The sequence below is a fragment of the Dermacentor andersoni genome, chromosome 1 (assembly GCF_023375885.2).
Source record: "Dermacentor andersoni chromosome 1, qqDerAnde1_hic_scaffold, whole genome shotgun sequence".
In the NCBI taxonomy this organism is placed as follows: Eukaryota; Metazoa; Arthropoda; class Arachnida; order Ixodida; family Ixodidae; genus Dermacentor; species Dermacentor andersoni.
Window position 1 is genome coordinate 292,062,071 of NC_092814.1, and position 20,057 is coordinate 292,082,127.

The 20,057-nt window shown below is 46.9% G+C and overlaps 1 protein-coding gene across 3 annotated transcripts in view; it reads left to right on the plus strand.

The window, feature by feature from the left end:
• LOC126548555 (cytochrome P450 4V2-like) overlaps positions 1 to 20,057 on the plus strand; it is a 38,054-nt gene that overhangs the window by 13,139 nt on the left and 4,858 nt on the right. The window contains exons 1-8 of one of the 3 annotated variants that reach the window (XM_050196780.3): positions 539 to 1,042; positions 4,602 to 4,711; positions 7,163 to 7,251; positions 8,837 to 9,036; positions 9,215 to 9,287; positions 15,280 to 15,406; positions 15,881 to 16,075; positions 17,828 to 18,001. In XM_050196780.3, the coding sequence (XP_050052737.1) occupies positions 790 to 1,042; positions 4,602 to 4,711; positions 7,163 to 7,251; positions 8,837 to 9,036; positions 9,215 to 9,287; positions 15,280 to 15,406; positions 15,881 to 16,075; positions 17,828 to 18,001 (1,221 nt within the window). In that variant the 5' untranslated portion in view covers positions 539 to 789. Of the gene's footprint in view, positions 1 to 538; positions 1,043 to 2,730; positions 4,278 to 4,601; positions 4,712 to 7,162; positions 7,252 to 8,836; positions 9,037 to 9,214; positions 9,288 to 15,279; positions 15,407 to 15,880; positions 16,076 to 17,827; positions 18,002 to 20,057 lie in introns of those variants that run through there. The other 2 variants (XM_055063270.2, XM_050196781.3) reach the window with 2 other exon arrangements.

Sequence of the window (20,057 nt, forward strand, 5' to 3'; positions counted from 1 at the left end):
GCGTTTGCTTTACGCCCTCTGTCACCGTCTCATATGAGCAGGTTGGAGCGAAGGCAGCTGGGCGAATTAATATGTTCATGAACCGGGAAAGACACCCCTCGCAAGTAATTATGGCCGTCTTTTCGCTATTTTGGATACAATCAAACGGCAACTGGGGAAAACGGAAGCTGGGGGCGAACAGAAAAAAAAGAAGGATAAAGTGAGAAAGGACATCGGGCGTTTTGAGATGAAGGAGCTGGCATTCCGCGACGGTTGCAACGTGCTAGCAACGCGTTCTCGAGAAAACGTGCTGACTTAGCGGCGCCACGAGCACCTCTTCTTTCCCGTTGCCTCACGTCTACCCTCAGTGACCCGGCTTGCGGTAAGACGTGAGCTGGGTGCCCTAACGAGGGTGCATTTTAATTGCGCTTAGCAAACATTCGCCCTCTCCTATTGCATCCCTTTCACCTTCCTCCACCCCCCCCCCCCCCACAATATGGCCAAATTAAATCCGCGTAAAACCTTTAAAAACCCTGCATAAGACAAATGCTAAAGCCATCGTGTAGCATCCACTCCGAGACCCGTACAGCCGCCAGCGCCGTCGTCCCCTTGTGCGCTGACGTGAAGTCTGTAGACGTGCGGCTCACAGGACTACAGAAAATGATCTGAACCAGCGTTGTCCTTGGGAAAGTGCGACTATGCTGTTCACTTGATCTGCTCTCTATCTGACCGACGGTGACAACCGATCCACGTTTACAGCGCGCTCTCCGCGTGAAATACCCACAAAGCGTACACGCATCGAATCGCATCATGATCGGCAGCGCACTGATCTTGGGTCGCTCTCCGACGCACACCCGCTTCCAAGTACTGTGCGCCCGAGTGATCCTGGTGCTCGCAGCATACCTCGTCTGGAAGCACGTCGTGCGGCCCTGCATCGCTTGGTCTAGCCAGTGGAAAGCACTTAGACCCATGCCCGGGCCCAGTGATCTAATACCTTTCTGGCATACGGTGTCCGTGTATTGGAGATGGGCGGGCAGAGTTCAGTACAAGGACGCGTCTGCGGGTAAGTATTTCGTTGGGAACGCCACCGGCTGTTGGGCCTGTTGCATTTGTTTTATTCTTGTCTGTTTTTCTCTTGCTTTATTTTTTAAATCTGAAAACTGGTCGGGGTCAGATGCTCACACGTGAGGAGTTCTTGAGAGGCGGCAGATTTGTGGAATGGAATAGGAAGATGGACACGACTGCAGTGCCCCGCCTGCAAATATGCGTTAAAAAAGGCCATGTGGCTCTTACCCGTGATTTCAAGAGCATGATACACATGGACTAGACGAGAAGATGGACGTAACAAAATAATCCTTATAATTCAGCGCTTGTCCCATCCTATCGTTTCCTATCTGTGTTGCGCGCTGTTTTAGGCACACCAGTGAACTGTTCCAGCGTACAATGACGTAAATTGACGCGGTAGTTCAAGACAGGGAGGGTCTAGCCGTTTCTGAATGAAATAGCACGATGTCGGGGGCAAGAGTTGAATTCGCATCATCCAGTCGAACGGGAATAGGTCGTTGTTCCCGTGGCTGACCTCACGAGAAGGATGACCTGTTTGCCGTAGTGTTCGCGAACTGGGCTCATAGCTGCGTTATTCAGCGGCTTTTCAATTTCCTGAAGGAACTATCGCGGAGATTGGGGGCAAATATGGAAGCTCAACAACGGATTATGATCACTGATCAAGAAATGTTACTACATGCATTGGAAGTCATAAACAGTATCTGGTGAGTTAAGAACCGTTTTATTAATGCAAGCCCAGCAACCGACGCAATGCGGTTCACATTTTCTGCATTATGTTTAGCAGTTTTTGTTTTTTCTTAATGTGTCAAGTATTTTTACAGGCCCCTTGCGAAATGTGGTGCTTGAGAAAACATTCTGTGTTGGGGATGGTGGTGCAGCAGGCGGGGTTAGCTTGGCGTGTTTCGCCGGCAAGTGTTCCACCTCGGCATATCTTACGATATTAGTGTGGGGGTTTCACGAAACGTTCGCCAATTCAATGACTCGGAGGAAGGAAATCAATAGGCGTAGAACTGTTTTCCTGATCACTCGGAATCTTGTAAGATCGTGTGTTGAAGTCCCCTGTTCTGTATAAGCGGCCAAGTAGCGCTCTTCGTTTCTCGTCTAACTACGGGCGCAACCAGACCGAGTGTTCCACATCACCGTCCCTACCACATAATACACGAAGCGGGAAGATGGATCGTGTATTCTTACATAACTATGACTGTACGTAGACGGAGCAACTTCTAATGCGATAATAGAAGGTACATTCGAAATGCCGAAATTTCCTGCATTATTTCTGGTACTATGTGTTCTCACATGTCTAGCAAACATGCTTTGTGTGGCCGCATATTTGCTAGCCGTTAGATGCATGGAAAGACCAGGAAGCTCCCATTAATTATGGCAGGCAGGATATTTTGTAATGCAGAATGGTCTTCGTATAGGTGCTTATAAATTGAGCACTGCTCGAATTGCGCCTCTCCGTGCTAGATGTTAGAAGTGGTCACTCGTTGTTTCTTTCTCTACAAATGAAAAAATTGAGCCATATTTAGCATTTACCTTCAATGTTTTGCTTGACGAAAGGAAGAGGCGTGAAGGTGACAACGTTTTATTGCAGGGTATGTGGTTATTGGATATTTTTGCTCGGGATGCCTCTGTCCATGTACCGTGCCAAACTACTGTTCTCATGTCATTTAAAAAAAGCTCGTCCTGTCAATAAGAAAACAGGAGAAACATAACGAGGGACGAAAAAATGACACCGCGTAAGTTCGTTGTAATCCCTAGCTGAGGTCGTACTTCAAGAGCACGAAAATCTGCTGGGTGCAAAGCTCAACTTTTCCGGACTGTTGTCTTTCCCCGATTCGCCCTTTTGTTGCACCTCGTTTTTCTATTTCTAGCTTGTTCTGCAGTATAAATACTGTGGCGTGTAACATTTACCTTCAGCAGCCAGTGATCTGAAAGACAATTTTTGATTGGGTAAAGGCCAGCTTCTATTTTAACTTGTTTCGCCTTATCAAGTGCGCCCCTCCGCCTTTGCTGCTGAGACACAGAGTGTCATACCGACCAAACATGAAAGTCGGAAGGCTCCTGTAGGCGTCCGTGGTCACCCTCTGCCTAATCGGGCCGTTAAAGCATTCATTCAGGGCAAGACGGCGTTCCACAGCATGCCAAGATCAATGACTGTTTCCTTCCAGTGGAGAGCTTGGCACCAGAACACTGCAAGCCACCCTGAGCATTACGAAGTTTCAATGCACTTCCTGAACCCCTTCCCTCATCGGGTTCTTCACACAATGTGGCTTTTTATTTTTTCAGTGATTCCCGCAAATCTTTCGTTTCCCTGCCGTTTGTACATCGAACTTTACCATACTGTAACTGGTAGTATAACTGAGAAAATTACAGCTTGTTAACGAAGAAAGCCAATCCACCGTTTCTTAGATTAGCGAAAAGACTTCCGATCGTGAACAAAGTGTTTAAATTTCATCTTACGTAATCTGTGTGATCTTACGTTTACTGCAGATGGAAACAAGCTGCCCCCCATGCTATCAAATAGCTTTCTAACTTAATATTAACGTTTAAGAATGAAAATATACTACGCAATTCCGGCATCTGTAGATTACATATCAAACCGATGCTTTTATTTTTTCTTTCACAAACACTGGGGTTGCATCTATCGCTATATGTTCTCAAAAAAAAAAGAACGAAAGAAAACTCAACAATGCAGCAACATACTTCTTTCTTAAAATTTTTCTCCAATCTAACATCATCTAATCTATTCGAGTTAGTCAAGAAGCAAATAAAACATGTTTATTTAAACGTTTTCAACTTGACGTCATATCTTAAATGTATTTAGATATACATTATACTTCTCCGTGCATGCACTTACCGTTCACATTCTTCCCTCGGCGAGCATCATATATATATATATATACATCCCCTTCGGCTTCCTGCACGGACAGCTAAAAGCTACAGGCGACGATGTCATGCGCGTGTCATCAGCTACCTCGCGAACTAGAACAAGCTTTTCGTCATTTAGATTCCAACATTGCGTTGGATGTGCAAGTGTGTCTGTGTGTTTTTTTCCGCACGGTATTCTTTGGTGCAGAGAGCAAGTGGGGCAACTATACCTCCTCTCGCACCACAGTCAAAACTGAAGTGAAGTGGCCCGTCAGAACTTCTACAGTGGTGACTGAAGAAACAGGGACAAATCCTGATAAGAGAGCGCGGTGAATATAATTTCTTAGAAGACAGGAGGGCAGGTAATCTTTTATTCATGCTTATTTTTATAAAGGTGAGAAGGTAAAAGAAATTGTGGAGGGGCAGAAGAACACTACAACGCAGGATTGCGGGTCAATGAACAGCATTGCTTAGCTGTCACAACGCATAAAACAAGGTGATGGTGTGGTGCAACTCTGGCGCAACTGTGGTGTGGGCAGCAAGTAGGCGGTACCCAGTTAGCTGCGCCTTTCAACTTGGTATGCCGCGTGTGCCAGTCTCGTTGCACAACGACTCAGGATGTCATTCTTTATATCCCGTTATGCGCGGGTTTTGAGTCTTTGCTTCTCTCTCTCTCTTCTGTCCAGTGTTCTTTCAGATAATTTGCGACGTGTCTCAACAGTACAGGGGAACGACCTTCAAAGCCTACCTCGGGATGACACCGGTTGTGATATTGCACACTCCAGACGCAGCGCAGGTAAACGTCATGGAAAACGAATTCTTCGTCTCCTTTTCACTTAGCGCCCCCCCCCCTCCCGCTCATTAACCCTATACAATGCACGGACGGATAGAGGCGCGCGTAAGAGCGCTTAACGCAGGGCACGTTAATTAGTGCGGTCACTTTGAAGCATGAACGACAAAAGGCCTTTGTTTTCATTTATTCAAACATTACGGTGTGAACTTATATCTGGATGTAGGTTTCTTGGTTCGCAGCATACTTGGCCGCAGTTCGCTACAGTAAGCAAAAATTAAAGAATAAATCTACAGCTCAAAATGTCACATTCCTTGCTTATGCGTTTATAGGGCGCACTTGTGGCGCTTGAATGCGTCGTTGGTCACTCATTCTCAGACGACGTCAAAAGAAAGAAGAAACAGCACCTGTAGACGACGAATGTAGTTGAAGTTCCGCAGCATTTACTGTTTCAGCCGGCCTACTAGATAAGCTGCACAGTTTTAAAAGGCACAAATTTGGTCACACAGTGACTTGTAGACCCGGAGAACGTATCCGGCCAGAGCGAAGCAGACCGCATAAATTTTGTGAAGGTCTAGCCTTTTTGGTTAAAACTGAAACAACCAAACTGACAAAAAAAAATACAATCGCAGAAGAATTGTGAACTTGTTTTCCGTTAAACAGTGCAGACAACGTGATTATCGTTTGAGAGCTGTTTCCCAAGCGGAAAAATCAACCTCAGGCAAATATGCAAATTTCGTGCTTCATCGTACCGAAGCACCATAGACAGCCGTGAATCTTGCAAGCGTTAGGACTAGAGCATTGATGCAAAACACACTTGCGTCTGTTTCAGACATAAGTTGAGCTTCATAAACATGCAACATCAGGTTGAATTCCGGACTGAAGGAGTTTTTCGAGACTAATATTGTCTGAAGGTCGACAACGCTGTAGAATAGGGTTAAGCATAAGGAAGACTACCGTATATTTTTTGCGTACAGTTATTAAGCAGCAATTTTACGTTTCCGAGTCCAAGGTAGCTACCGAAGTTGTATATCATCCTAAATGTAGTCAACTCAACCATACTCACGCAAGCTTGTCGCCCACATATCTATATAAAAGAACCACATTTCGTGGTTTGTACTTAGCATGGTTTCATATGCTTGTCAAGGGCAAGGAGACAGGCATTTTTACATTCGTTATAAAAAGTTTTCTCCCCCTAATAAAATCTAACCGCCGCCGGTCAAAATGTGTTTTGTTAAGGAGTTGTTACTGAGCAAACAGCTAAATTATTGTGAAAATATTCTCGAAGACACAGCGGTACCTTTTAATGTCATAGTTGCTGGAAGACACCAGTACGCTTTCAAGTTAATGAATTAGTCACTAAAAAAAAGAAAGCCTGGAAATTTGGTCTCTGGATATATTGGAAGCAATAAAAGTGTTCCAAGTTTTTGAAAAATTAACGCTGAAAATGCTCACTTCTCGTTGTGTGGTGCAGCTCTGATCCCTGAAGTTTCACTGAAGCGCAGCCAGTTTCACAACCTGCATGACACGTGACCTTTTATGCCGAGGGTCGCGCTTTGTCGTCATGTGTGTCCTGCAGTTTCGTTGTTCTCAACTAGAAGATACTTAGTGGATAAACATGAATGAAAAATCGACAATTTCCTTGCTCGGCTAATTCAAGAATACCCAAGTGAGTGTCGTGTTTTAGTTCAACTAAATATTTCGCCCTTCACTATTATCGAACAGTACGCGAACTGTATGAGAATAGTTTACGCAGATGTAAGATAAATGTTGCAGGGACAAAAACACTGCAACTAGAGCACTCCAACATAATACTTCAATTGGTGTTTCATAATTTATATGAGTGGCCCTTTAGATTTACGCTGGTGCCATTTTCGTCCGTGTGGTTTAAACCTTCCTGTGCGTTGTGTTTATGGTTACTACTCGCACAAGTGTCTTTACTACGACAGGGAACAACTTCAAGTGCTAAGTAGTCAAATGTCAACAACGCTAAAACCCGTAATCGATAAAATCCTTGAAGGAAAACAAAATTTGAAGGATTTTTTCCAAGAATGAGTAAACGACGAAATCATAAGAAAGTAAATCGACAAGACGCTGTCGAAGACTGTAGAGCCGTGATTTACTGAACGCCTAAAGATTTTCAATAGCATTAAAACTTACATTGCAAAGTACATTTAGCGTTCTTCTTAATGCAGATTCATCGCAAAAGAACATTCGCGAATAACGGTGGGACAAAAATTAGGTCTCCGACTTAGATTCACGATGTAGTCTAACATCGACGTAGGCTATCATTAGGCTGTTCAGGCATTTCAGCAAAACTTCCTTTCTTTACCGAATAAGCTTCGTTTCAAACATATTTGGGAGAATCTTCTTTAAGTGCATCACGTGTTCTTCGTTCTTCTTCTGAGGTCTGCATTTATAGTTTGTCTTTATGTGAACTTTTTTTTTCCACATTAGACCCTTTTGACGAGCAAGACAAACCTACGTAAACCTGTGGTATACAACTTTCTTGCATCGTGGCTGGGCCATCACAATATCCTCACTGCGTAAGTATCAATAAAGAAACACAACGGGAATTTCTTTTTCGCGCTTTCTTTAGGATTCCAATCAACTATCAATGTGCCTACTTACCTCAAGAAACGTTTGTATTTGTGTTTGCACATTCGTCCTTCGTATGTACGGTGTGAAAGCACTTATAAGCGTGACGATCTTCGCTATTCAGGTAATAGTAGCCAGCCGGTGATAACAGTACTTACCACAGCAGAAGTAAGTTCCTAAAGCTAATGAGATGCCTCTCGTGATAACCAAATTCATGTCTGTAATCATCAGATTGTTGACCAGATTTGAGGGGGGAAAGATCGTGCGTTCAACGGGCCAGGTCCCTGGTGACCGGGAGACAGCAATGCGGCTACTTGCAGCAGAATAACAAATAATTAAATTGTCTGGATTTAACTACGCCCCGGAACTGCAGAAACGGTGCAGTTTCGGATGTGAGGTCATATTGGAATACTCCGGATTAATTTTAACCACTAGGGGTTCTTCAATGTGCCCCTAAAGCACGGTACGCGAGAGTTTTCTTTTTTTGTTTTCCTTTCCTTCCGCCCCCATCGTAATGCCGCCGTCGCCACCGGCAGTTCAATGCGTGATCTCGTGCTCAGCAGTGCAGCGCCACGGACATTGGCCTACCTTGGCGGCTGAGTAGTATGATGTGCGATCCCTGCTCTCTGGTATTGCCGCTTTAAACACTGTCTCGCCAAGATTCAGTGCAGCTAAGTATAACAGCACCCAGTGCCAGACGCGCCACAACGCGTGGAAATTTATTCCTCCATTTCGGCATTCATGCAATGGAGATCAGTGTAAGAAATTTGCAGTGATAAGGGAGCACCACGCACCGCGGTTGGCACGCGCCGTCGACAGCGCTTGCGATTCGTGTGCGCCGCGAGAGGAAGCTTTTCGCCCTCTCACCAAATCTGCTGGTGCGCGTGCGACCGTCATGGGACGCGAAGATTCCCACAATCTCTGCACCAAGAGATTTAATTTTTCCTCATCTTTTAATGGAAATGAACGCCACAGTTTGCCGGGAGACAGGCCGCGCATATATAGCGAAATGACGCAGCAGGGTCGAAAGTCATTCCCTCTCTTGTTTCCTTCAGCGCAACAAACCAGGGAGGAAGGTGTCCAATTCCAACTAAGCTGGCTAGGCGCAAAGTGGTGCACAGGCACAAAAAGAGAAAAGACAAGAACGAGGGGTGCTACAAATTGATTGCTAACAGGTGACCTGCCACATGTACTATCCGGAGCGCAAATCACATCATCGAGTCACTGCGGGATAGTAAATTTATCGCGGGTGGTCTCCCATTAATAAACAGGTGCTAGCAGCGCTCGTTCGTGTCTGTCTTGTGTCTGTCTGTCCGCCGCTTTGCCCTCAGTTAGCGTAGTCAGAATACAACAGCAACTATCCCTACAGTCGACCTTTCTAGAGTGGTTTCTGGCTGGCCCCCATGAGGGCCCCTTGTTTGCTGTACATGAAAGTCACTTATTCCGGAGATATAAAATGGGGGTGTAGAAAGTTATGTTCTCGAACGTTATGTTTTCCTGACGTAAACGTCTCGGATACGTGCGTCATCGCAGCGTCGGTGACAGCTGGCGGTTCAAGCGGCGCTTGATGACGCCAGCGTTCCATTTCAAAGTCCTCGATGACTACATAAGCTCCTTCAACTACAACGGTAAGCTGCTCGTGGAGCGGGTGGACAGGCTGACCGCAAAGCACCCGGGCGAGCCTATACCCGCATTCCGCCTTTCTCAGAACTGCGCCCTGGATGTCACCACAAGTGAGTGCCCTTCCCAATTTTGCTGTTCCCCAGAGCATTGCGAACTTATCACAGGTATATACCGTGTGGTGTGCTTAGGGACATGACACGCGTTCTTCCAGCACGAGAGTATACATCTCGGTATGCTTCAAAAACCATTTTTCGTGTTCTAAACTCGCTTCTTCTGGCCTCCTTGCAGAAGTCCTGATGGGAGTCGACTTGGATTCGCAATTGGAGACAACAGAACCGACATTCGCCAACCATTTTAACATGTGAGTATGCCTATAGCATTGACAGGATGGAATGTGCAGTCTCGGAACAAGCATGTCGAGACGTTTCGTCGGAGTGCGATCTAGGGAGGCCATTCACCAACAAAGGCCACCAACCCCCACCAACCATTGTCCACGAATTGTGGGCGCGTGTCAGCGCTAACCTACAGAATATAATACGATTCGGTTCAGAGTAATTGGTGTAGTAATCAAGCAGGAAATTTTGCGGAGGTATAGTGCAGAATATCCGCAGGTTGATGGTGTTTCTATAAATGAGGTAATTTAATTAGAACTCCCTCAATAACTTTCTAAACAAAGCCAAGCGAGCTGCCTGGGGAGCTGGAGCACAACGGTTTAGGGTCGAGGAAATTACACCTGGTACGTGTCTGCGCATCATTTTCGTACTCAAATTACCAATTAGGTTTTAAACAATCACCGCAACGCGTCTCCTTCCAAGAGACCGCCGAATGATCTTTATGAACTGGAAAAATGAAACATTGGCACCTGAAAGGGCCAATGTTAATCCCAAAATGTTAGCCTAGAGAAACACCAAGACAAAAAAAGAGGTAACGAAATAACAAGACACGATCGAAACGAATCCATAGATAGCGAAGGAAAAAAAAGAAAAGGGCTAGACGGTAAAACAACTCACGGCGTCAACACAAGCTTGCCCTACAACTCTCGTGGAGCGCGTTCGCCGCCACTGAAATGCCACGAAAGACCGAGCCGACGCCTCGTTATCATCTCGCGCTGTCTATTCTTGCATGTTCAGCACATGCACTATGTTGACAGACGCGTGGAAAGCCCCTGCGCCATTGCGCCTGCCGTGCGCTCTGCTTTCGTCTTGAATTGCCGCTGCAACATTTCCTGTGCCACGCTGAACGTGGCACAGGGAAACTGCGTACGGCGCGAAGTATTTCCGGATCTGGTTGGACACCGGATGCGTCAACGAGGTGTCCCAACACGGTGATCTGATGGCGCCCGAACTGACACTTCGTGGAGTTCAGCTGAAGGCCGGCTTTTCGGAAAACCGCAAGAATTGCAGCGAGTCGGGTAAGGTGGCTGCCGAACGCGGGAGAAAAAACAATAACATCGTCAAGGTAACTAAGACAGGTGGTCCATTTGTAGCCGTGCAGAAGAGAGTCCATCATACGTTCAAATGTCGCAGGAGCATTGCATAGGCCAAAGGGCATGACTTTGAACTGATATAAGCCATCCGGCGTGATGAAGGCCGTCTTCTCGCGGGCCATTTCATCAACGGAAATCTGCCAGTAGCCGGATCGAAGATCGATGGACGAGAAGTTTTTTTTTTTTCATACGCGGAAGAATGCTGAATAAACATTTTTAAAGATTTTAAAGATTTTATTTAGGTCCGTGCAAGCAGTCCAAGGCGTCATCGATGCGTGGTAGTGGGTAGACGTCTTTTCGCGTGATCTTTTTTTAAGTGGCGATAATCGACGCGAAAAGGCCAGGTACCATCTTTCTTTTTCACAAGGACGACAGGCGAAGCGCAAGGGCTGGCTGATGGTTCGATGACCCCTTTGCGGAGCATTTTGTCCACTTATGAATGGATGACTCGATGTTCAGCATGCGATACACGATAGGGACGCCGACGAATAGGATTCGTATCTCCAGCGCTTATACGGTGGTGATCAACCGATGTTTGGCCTAAAGGTCTGTCACCGAAATCGAAGATGTCACTGTACGGTTCAAGCAGGAGGCGTATGTCCGTGGCCTGTGCAGAGGTGAGGTCAGGCGCTATCACATTCGCGAAGTCATCCGTTAAGGAACCAGAGCTGTCAGCTGCAATTGGCGCTAATAAGCCACTCTCGGCATTCAGACTCGCAATGTCAAATTCGCCACACTAGAAATGCTGACCAAGAACATGCCGGCCGGAAGCACTTGAGGGCACAGGCTGAAATTCAGAAGCGGTAGAACGACGTCGTTATTAGTAACCGTGACCAACGTATGCGGAACAGCAACGTTCCGGTTAAAAAGCACGTCAATGATGGGGCGAAGCACATATTCACCGCCAGGAACCTGTGGCTGAGCGGTCAAAGTGACGTAAGTAACTGCCTCGGGTGACAGACGCACATCTTGAAGCGAGCACAAGCGCGGTGGGGCGGTACTCGGAGCGTCGGCGAGTTGAGGCAGTTCTAACTGAAGAACGCCGGTTGCGCAGTCGATGAGAGCGGAAGGAGTGGATAAAAAGTCCAATCCAAGGATAACGTCGTGAGGGCAGTTGTCTATCACAGCAAAGAGAACAGAAGTAGGGCGGCCGGTTATAATTAAACGTGCAGTACACATTCCAAGAACAGCCAGCACGCCGCCGTCGGCCACACGAAGCACTCGGGCAGCTGCTGGGGTGAGGACCTTCTTTAAACGTCTACGTAGTCTAGCACTCATCACAGATACGTCGGCTCCAGTGTCGACGAGTGTTTGGACAGGTACACTATCTATTTTTACGTCAATTAAGCATCTCCTTGTGGGCACAGACAGAGGATTTGCTGCAGTAGTCGGCAATGCAGCACCCCTTCCGAGGGCTGAATTTCCTAGTTTTCCGAAGGGGTGCGGCCAAAAGCCACAGGGGACGAAAGGCGACGTGGTTGCGGCGAACGGGAAGATGGGCGACGTGTTCGCAGTGAACGAGACTGGTGTCCGCGCGGCGATGGTGAGCGGCTGTACCACGTGTTCCGAGCAGAGTTGTCGGCGCTGTTAAACGCGATGGTAGGCGAAATATTGCGGGTATTTCCATCAAAACGGCTCAGGTTGGTCGGCGTGCGATGTGTTGAGGGCCACGAGTTGCGACAGCATCTGACGACATGACCAATGCGGCAACAGGTGAAACATATTGGCTGGTCGTCCACAGTTCTCCACTCAGTCGGGTTGCGATAACGTGGAGAGAAGCGTCGGCATGGAGCGAAAATAGAAGGGCGTTCGTTAGCCCTGGGATTGGCGACAGCACACACAGACTGTAAACCAATGTTTTCAAGTTCCTGACGAACGATGGCTTGTACCAGGGGAACTGAAAATGTGGTAGCATCACGGCTACGCGAGCAGAAAGCTGGGGCCCCATAACGTAAAACTATTCCAATATGCTTTTCTTCCAATCTCCTGACGTCAAATTTGCGTAACCGCCGACGCAAGCATCGCGCGGTCACCCGCAGGGTTGTCTCAATAGACCAATCAAACGCTCTTCTCGTTCATAGGAAGTCACTTTTGTTGGCTTGAAAAACGAATAACATTGCCTACACTGAGCGGCTTGTCTTATCTAATTGGCTCACAAGAGACGAGGAGCACACTCAAGTGGAGAGGGATTCGATAGGGCCGAGCCACTGCATTGAAAATTGATAACCGGATGAAGAGGGTGGTGCCAGCGTCTGCGATTGGTCCGCTTTCCCTTACTTAGCTTGCGGTGGCTCGTCGACAATCGCGGCGGCATGCAACGGAAGCTTAAGAATGACGCTAAAACGGATCCTCAGCAAAGAAATGTTGGCAGAACGAAGTCATAAACGTGCCGAAAGCGCTCGGAAACGTTACACGGCCACGCAAAAAGTTTTATTACACGCAAATAAGCCCATGCTCTCCGACAGGTGCGAGTAGCCAGTGCCTAAGCGATCGCCGGCAGGCATCTTTTATTCCTTTCGGAACGGGACAGCTTGCGGCTATTCCGAAGAAAATTCAGTTTTGTTCGGCATATTAATGCATCTTTATCGCGTACACGTCACTTTGACGCGGTGAGTTTTTGCGGTTTTGTGAAGTAGCGTGAGAGGCAGGTGAAGTGGGCGCAGCCCGAAAAGTTTTGACCAATAGCTGAGGGCTAATGGCGAAGAGGCGTCGAATCAGAAATAACTATTTCTCTTTTGTTCGGTCAAATCATGCATAATCCGTGTGTAAACGTTATATCAGATGGGGAGCTATCGCGGTTTTCGTGACGTCGCGTGACAGACAGGTGAAATGGGGGTGGTCCAAAAAAGTGCTTCACCAATCGCGGAGGGCTGATTGCGGAATTGGAATAGAAAAGTTTGGAATAGTTTTACGTTATAGCGCCCCTGCTGGCGCCATCGCATCCAGTTCACGTCTAACGATTCGCACCACGTCCCGTGATGGCGACGCATGGTGCTGTGCGGGTTGATCTTCACACGTCGACGTTACGGCAGTATTGAGAAGTCTGGCGAATGGTTGTAAGACGCGTCGGCTTTTGGCCTGCTCGAATTGTCGGCACTTTTTAATGATTGTGTCAACTGTAGAGCAGCTCTTGCACATGAGCAGATTAAACGCGTCATCAGCAATACCCTTAAGCACGTGCCCAACCTTCTTAGCTTCTAGCATGTCGTGATCAGCTTTACGACAATGTGCCAGCACGTCCTGGATGTACGAGACATAGGACGCCGTGGGAGATTGGGCACGGGTGGCCAGTTCGTGCTTTTGCGGCAATTTTACGGCCGGCTGGTTTGCCAAACAACTCTGTCAATTTCTGTTTGCATTTGTCCCAGTTGGTTAGCTCTTCTTCGTGGTTTTCGTACCACACCTTTGCCGTTCCTCTTAGGTAGAACAACAGGTTAGCTAGCATAAGCGTAGGGTCCCACCTGTTGATTCCACTCACGCGTTCGTACATGGCCACCCACTCTTCAACGTCGGCGCCATCTGTCCCGGAGAAAGTCCCAGGATCTTTGGGTTGCACAACGACAACCGAAGGTGACAGCGACGTAGCTGGCGACGGTGACGTTGGAGGCGACAACGACGTTGATCCCGCGTGCTCACCGTCATTCATGGTGCGGATGGTGATGCGACGTCCACGGCGGGGCTCCGTTTCCAGCCGTGGTACCCCGCACCTCCACCAATATCTTTAGGGGATGTTGCGAGTATGGGAAAACTATATTTACAAAATATATATAGGATGAGTCAGAGCAGTTAAGATGGCTGACCACCAACAACACGCAGCAGCCAGCATCTCCGATTTCCTTCTTCCTCCTTCTTCGTTCATCCTTCCGTAACAATATAAGCCACCAGGAGGCGCGTAGACCTGCAGAGATCTTCAGTTCCTCTCGACCTCCCTGCCTTTGTATGGGGTTTGTTGGAGACGTACGCCACACCATAAGTGATAGATAATTTGTGTATTGAAATGACATACATATGAATGCTACTAGCCGCGCCTCGAGCTCAAAAAAAAAGACATTTCGAGCGGACTGTAATCAAAAACACTCTTGCGATATCCATTTTTTTATATGTATAGCAGCGTTTGCTTTCAAAACGGCGGCCTATTCAAACAGCGCTCGGGCTGGCAGAGATAAGAACATACTCGCAGAAAGTCAGGTTACTACAATGGGTCATAAAGAGCGCGTAGTGGACAGTAAACATTGAATTAGCCGCATGAGTTCAGTGAAAGTCTGCAAAGAGAAGGAAATGAAGTATCGCGGCCTTAGTCTAGTTGCTGGCTATTTATTATTATCTTTTGGAATGAAAATGACTCAGTTTTTCTACCAATCTTTGAATAATGCTCATCACGTGTTCTTTTTTCTTTTACTTTTTTTTTTACTCTTGGCGACGCCTGGTCCTTTGAACACAGACGCGTCTCGCATATCTAGTTGGGTCATACATTTGAAGCATGCAAAAGAGCTGTCCTGCGCCTGTAAAATCATTCTAGGTAAAGACCAGTGCCCAGCCGTAACATAGAAGTAAACTTGCATTTTTCAACCCGGATATACTCAAATGCCCAAGCAAAAAAAGAAAACATATCTGGTCGGGTGCTTGTCTAACTGGATACACTATATGTATGTATAGATTATTTGACGGATACGTCAGCAATATTTCTTAGTAAAATTCACACTGAGAGCCAAGCTATACAAGCTTTTAATGTTTATAGGCACCTTACTAAGCACGTGTGGGTGACTGAGCGCTCTCATAACCGAAAAAATGCCTAAGAAACTGTACAATACACATGACTAGTTTCTTGTTGTTGTTCTTTATTTTTCTCTCCGCTGGTGAAACGCAGGTTGATGTTCTTGATCGGCGTGCGCATCTTTCGTCCCTGGATGTGGCCCGACGCCCTGTACGACAGGACACACGAGGGTCGACTCTACCATAAATCCATTCGGGAGATGGAAAAATACACACTAGAAGTAAGCACAATCCAGCATTAACTGCTCAGCGCACGTTAACTGGCCGTACTTAAATAGATTTTTCTCACGATACCACTGTTCTTAGGGGGCAACTGTCGTTCAACCGTGATGTAAGACGTATTACTAGCGAAGGTCATCGGTCAGTGGCAAATGCGATTTGCGAACGAGCTTGCCGACTTCGTGAATTCAGCCCCAGGTCTGTCTGGCGCCAAGCACATTGCAGAAAAACTAAAAAGTGGGCCGACGCAGCGGCGCACGGTCCGTTGCTTTTGCGGCAAGATAAGGCTGGGGGGAAATCGCGGCGCACACAACGCGTGCGCGACGCCGTGTCTTCCAGGGAAATGTGCCGCGATCGCGCCCCAGGCTGAACCGAGCACCGCGCAGTTCGCCGTGTTGGTTTGTTTGTTTTTTGACCCAGGGTGTGCTCGCGCTGATTCCTTCTCTCACAATATAAAACGTATGTGCCCTCACCAGGTGCTGGAACGGCGCAAGGGCAAGCTGCAACAGATCGCCGATGAGTTGGAAAGCGTGCCGGGTGACTATGGCGGGGAAGGAGATGACGAAGCGCAGGACTCAGTCATTGTGGACCGGTTTCTGAAGGCTCACCTGCAAGACAGTCGGTACAGCATCGACGAGGTCAAGAAGGACATCGACTCCTTGCTGTTCGCGGTGAGAGTTTCCGGATTGTTGTAAGTCTGTGATAAGTCTCTGAGAACCCAAGAGTATGCAGTGACAAACGCACCGCGGTCTGGCTCTGAGCCTGTTTGTGTAGATGCACAGGCCAACTTCACTCGCTAGTTTCCGGTACGTCGCAATGCAGGCTAAGGTTTTCCAATACCTGCGTCTCTAGAACTATCTTGCGGAGCGCGCAGGCGCATACAGCACCTGTAGTGTGGCTTTGTATGCGAGGCTTGTACTGAGTTCATAATTCATTCTGAATAGTCACCGACTAAAGCGGACTGACCAGAAGTCTTCGTTCTGCCTCCAAAACGCTAAACAATCAACGAAGTAGAAACAGCATAACAAGCCAACAAACAAAGACGCCAAGGACAACATAGGGGAAATTACTTGTACTTACTCATTGAATTAAAGAAATAATAAATTAATGGCAATGAAACTCTATGAAAAAACAACTTGCCACAGGTGGTGAACGATCCCACGTCTTCGCATTACGCGTGTGATGCTCTAACCAATTGCGCTACCGCGGCGCCCGTTCCCCTCCACTTTCTTGGGTATTTATGCTTTTACTTCCAGAACTAACCTTGGGGGTGTTAGCCAGTGCCACCACTCACAAACCTTGGCGCCGGATGTGGAACATGCTTTCTGACGCGGGCGTCATGTGTACGTGATCTTTTTGGGTGAAGGCAACTGGTCCATAAACCAACACAAGCTACCTGAAGTCATCAATGTTGCCGGATTCGGGACCCTCGTTATGTAATGAACGAGAAGAAAGGGAGTTAACCTAGGGGTCCGATTTTTATTAATCATATCATAAGAAGCCAACACACAAAGCTTCGTATGATATGATTAATAAAAATCGGGCCCCTCGGTTAACCCCATTTCTTCTCGTTCATAACGACGTAGAAAGTATTTCAAAGGGCTAAACTTATTCTGACCGTGTGACTCAGTTCGCTGTGGTGGCGAAAATCAACATACTAAAATTTCTCAGGGAAATTGGAAGGCTTCAGTGTATAGGACATGGCGATCGTCGTGCTACCGGTGATTACAGCAATAATAGTTTAATCAGCGTAATTATTCGAGATAAATTGGCCAGCCAAGTAACGTGTCGAAAAGTTAGTGTTCCGGAGGGACAGCGGATATTGCGCCAAGAAGTGTCAGGCATTATTCTCGCATTTCTGCGAGAGGCAGGACTGATGTACGCATGGTGACATATTTGGCGCAGAAAGGAACGCTCAGGCGGACGAATTGCCGGCCAGTTCCGCCAGGCTAACCCCACCTGTAGCAACATAATCACCACCACCACCAAAGTACCGACAATGTTTGTTTTGTTTTTTTCTTATCGTAGGAGTGGATACGTTTCGCACTTCAAGAGACGTGTCGAGGAATTTCTGTGATCGTCGCTTTATTTCATACTGCTGACAACGTCATTAAATCACGGCAGTTTACATGAATTAGGAGCCTTTTCGGATACTGTTATGAGCAAATAATTCGTTTGTGTTGCTTCAGTACCGACCAGTTGTGCAATAAGAGGCATTCTTATCCAATGTTAAGTTTTCTGAGAAGCGTTCGGTGCAGAGGGGAAAGAATTGGCAGGGTCTATTTACCTCCTTTTCCGTCATTTTTCTGTGCACATGCGTACAACTTGATTCCTTGTGCCCGATCTCTTCTTGCCACTGCAGTTTAACTAAGTTGCTTTTAAAAGGATGTGCAGCGGTCACGATCGAGCTTGTTTTTATGCAGGGCACCGATACTACTACATCGGCAGTTGGATGGGCTTTCTACATGTTAGGGTTGCACCCTAAGGTGTTGGCAAAGGTCCATCAGGAGCTTGATGATATATTTGGCAGCGACACCGAGAGAGACATCACAGGGGAGGACCTCAAGAGGATGAAATACCTGGACATCTGCTTCAAGGTTACTACCATCATATCATTGTTTCATAGCTTGAATATAGGCCTCCAGTGGCGCATTTATTCGTAGCGAATTCCTTTGGCATATAGATACAGGGTGACTTTACACTCCTATATACTCCCACAGGGACTAAAATAATGTGTATCTTTGTTGTTTTCGTGCAACATGCTACGTGAAATTAGAACAGCGTATAATGTTTAAAGGGAGTCAACTACCAAAATATCAGATCTTGCATCTGACTGACCAAACGAGCAAGCCTTCTAAACAGCGGAGAAACGAACAATTGTTCCTGATAGACCTGTGGACTTCACCCTAAATACAGCATGGCAAGTTAGATATTCCGCAGCGTCACTCTACCATGACGCCGCGCAATATTTTACTGCACAGATGGGTGAAGGGATCAAAGATCACTCTTGCGTTACCTTTTGCATCCTGTCCATGGCGTCTCATTACAATAATGCCCGTATTACCTCTATGTCACAGATATATTTTGGAAGCGCCTCTAACTATGAACACCTCAGTCAAGGTCCATCCAAATAAGTCGCGAAGCATCGGGCGAAAAGTGATTCAGGACAAATTGTCGCTGACATCACCAAGGCTGGTTAAGGGAGCAGTGATTTCAGCGCGACCATGTGAGAAGGGAACAAACAATGGGGAAAAAGAAAAAAGCGTTTTTTTTTTCATTAAAACACGACACAGTTTGATTCAATCAACGAAAATAAAATTCCTAATCAATTTTGTGTGCCCGCTGCGAGGAAAGAAAATATAACTTTGCCATTATCAATAAATGCCCTTTTTTTCAGTGTCGACTGTAACAGGTAAAACTCTTGCTTGGGCTAGTTAGTTCATGCTTGAATTAGTAAAGGCCAGGCGCAGAAGACCAGGAATCGAGAAGAAGAACACAAACGACAGGACCGGCACCTGTCCTGTCGTTTGTGTTCTTCTTGAATCATGGTCTTCTGCGCCTGGCCTTTACTAATTCGACTGCAACAGTTGATGCCGCTATCACTTGCAGTGCAATGCAGCTCTTGAAGTGTGCAGAAAGGCACGCTCGTAAAGTTCGCCTGTTACAATACGCCGCCCTCACTCGTTGAGCTGTTTTGCTTGTCGACGTTTGTCTGAATTTGGTGGCATGGGTAGTGTCATTGTTTCTTAACATGTGCAGTCAAATGTAGTGAGTTGCGACCGGCAGATAATTATTTACTTTAGATGTTTTCGTGTGGCTGCGATTGCCGACGGGCTTGGCGTCGGACGATGGGACCAGTACTCTACAGTCAAAGCTTTCGTCGGCCTCCAAAGGAAGTATGTTCTGTGCAGGGGTGCTATTTCGACACCCGTGCGGCTGGCCTTCAGCTGCATCGCTTTTGGCGCTGAAAGCTGGAAACGCCCCTCAAGTCGAATGTCGGGGCAATCGATATTACAGCTCTAATGGTAGACTTCCAAAACAAACTTCGCGCCATTGAGAACAAAATGACGTCCCTTCTGTTTTTAATTGATATGGCGTCACATTACACTCTAAAGAAAGTTTACACCCTTTGGGGTGTATATTTGCCACACAACGATAATTGTCATCTGCCTTGCTTGCGTTTCCTTTCTTGAAAACGCCGCGCCCGCTACTTTCCTGTCGGCAATGCTATCTCATGCTGATAACGCGCATGCCGTTCGTTACTCGGAAATACTGGGCTCGCAGCGTTAAGGAAAGGGAATGCGGACAAGACCGATGACGTTTATTGTTCTGTGGCAAGATACGACCCAAAGGGTGTAAACTTTTTTAAAAGTGTATTTCTTCTTCCGCCGGAAGTGTTCCCTAGTCATACAGATGGCGCTGAGCCCCATGAACCGCCGATGAACAGCCATGTTTTGAACGTATGGGCCTCTATGGAAGCTTCGCTACCAGGTATATTTATCTTCCCTCAGTGGCCGAAGAAACGTGAAGAGTGCGGAAAACAATACAGAAAGGAGAAAAGACTTTGGGCGTTCGTTTTATTGCGTACATGGGACGACACGCATACCGCACGCAAGATTAGTTTTAGTTCAACCGATTACGTCTTCCAATCAC